We start from the raw sequence: 1,899 nt of genomic DNA, 5'->3' as shown, positions 1-1,899 counted from the left end.
AAAACATGAGTATTATGTGCTGAAGTATTTATTGGCTTTATTTTGGTTCACTTTATAGCCAATGCGAAGAATAATCAGTTAGAGTGATAAGCAGGATTAATCAGCGTTCGTCTGTCTGCAATAAGAGACTTTGATTTATATATTTGAAATGTTTCAAATAATTGACAAATGTCAATTTGAATTAATTCATTCTAAATATAACTTTGAAGCCTAACTAAACTTAATATAGGCAGCATTATACATTGTTATTATCTATGCCATTATTTACAAGCGAGATTTTATACTTGGATAATGAACGTACTTCCCCTATTTATACATATATTTTATATGTTGTTTAGAATAATAATAAAAAAAAATTATAATATTGGACATGATTTTAAAAGTTTTAATTAGTAAAATATAATATAAAATATGAAACTTACTTATACTTAATATTTTTTACACTTTTTTCATCTGTATATAAGTAATATTTTTAATGCTTCTAGAGTTTCCATCAAGTATACAAATATTATCTCACTCAATATGAACAGCTCCCAAATTAAGTTTTTCCCACTGCCTTTCATTACGTTACTCGGCTTAATGATGCTTAATAAATGTTATATAGCTCAATTGATATTTGTTCTTAGCAACCTATAAAACACAAATTGGCAATCAAATAATTATTTACTTGTTTATTTATCTTTATTACATTGATAATATTTTTTTTTTTTTTAATTTTCAAATTACACTAATTGAATTGTATGGTTAGCAGAGTGATCAGGCCCAGCAGTAAGCCAAACACCTGCTGTCCCTGGGCACCGCTGGCTTTGTAGTCCAGCACGTAATTGTTGCACGCAGTGGAGCCACGCCCGTTCTCGGGCAGGCACAGGCTGCAGTCGCTAGCCTGAAGACAGCTCATTTGCTCCTTGGCGCTCAGAGCACAGCCTCTTTGCAGATGTGAGCCAGAGGCCTTCACATAGCAATAGGCGTTGTTGCCCGTGGGCGCTGGGCATTGGGCGGGGCTGATGCTGTCGCCGCCCAAGTTGCACTTGGCGTCCTGAATGAAAGCAATAGGAAATTATGTAATCTGACTCTACAAATACTTAATACTCACATCTGAGCCGTTGCACTGTATGCACTGATAGTCGACGCGTCCTTGATTATTGCACAGATCTCCGGTGCACTTTTGGCATTGCGGATCGCGTGCCTGGCACTTGGATCGCGCAGCTAGCGAAATTTCCAGCAGGCAGCCCCGCTCACTGACCCTAACTGTGACGCATATTCTATTATTTTTATATTCCGGTCTGCTTAAACTACTCGATTTACTTACAGCCCTCGTAGACAGTCACACAAATATCCAGCAGATCGTTGCACCTGACTGTCGCATTCTGCCGCGTGGTTCGCTGACAATTGACGCCCTCGCAGCTGTAGCAATTGCGAGGCGCTGAGCCACTCACAGTTCCTTTCTGCAGCTCGCTGGCAGCTGCTAAGGAGCAGCAGAGCAAAAGGATAACAGCTTTCGTTGACAACATATTCGCAACACCCTTTGACTTTGCCACCTAAAACCGAACTGAAACTTGTCATTACGCTGAACGCAGCAATTTTCAAGTCAATTGACGGTACTTCAGAAATTTCCTTCCAATATTTCTAAACTGCATTAGAAGTGAGAAGTGCCGCTAAGACTGAAAAGTCAAGAGCTGAACCTTTTCAAGGGGCTCTTATACCCTGTAGTAGGCTTAAGGCATAAAAGTTGTTTATTGATTATTGTAAAAGTTGAGTGAATAAGACAGCTGACTAGAGTAGAATATTTTAATTCAGTTTTAATTATGAATTCTAGCGCAAATCGAAAATTATTTAAGTCATTCTTACTTAAGGTATTATTTGATTAAAACAAAATGCATTTATTATTTCACATATGTT

The 1,899-nt window shown here is 37.7% G+C and overlaps 1 protein-coding gene across 1 annotated transcript; it reads right to left on the bottom strand.

The window, feature by feature from the left end:
- Positions 1–677: 677 nt before the first annotated feature.
- LOC6580262 lies at positions 678–1,559 on the bottom strand. The gene is made up of 3 exons (XM_002006076.4): positions 1,310–1,559; positions 1,094–1,248; positions 678–1,036 (listed from the first exon to the last, which is right to left on the bottom strand). Exons 1-3 carry the CDS (start codon positions 1,509–1,511, stop codon positions 728–730), a joined length of 666 nt encoding a protein of 221 aa, XP_002006112.1. The 5' UTR covers positions 1,512–1,559; the 3' UTR covers positions 678–727.
- Between the last annotated feature and the right edge of the window lie 340 nt (positions 1,560–1,899).

This window comes from Drosophila mojavensis, unplaced genomic scaffold (assembly GCF_018153725.1).
Source record: "Drosophila mojavensis isolate 15081-1352.22 unplaced genomic scaffold, ASM1815372v1 contig_80, whole genome shotgun sequence".
In the NCBI taxonomy this organism is placed as follows: domain Eukaryota; kingdom Metazoa; phylum Arthropoda; class Insecta; order Diptera; family Drosophilidae; genus Drosophila; species Drosophila mojavensis.
Note: the sequence above shows the minus strand (reverse complement) of the source record. Positions and strands in the feature narration are given on the sequence as shown.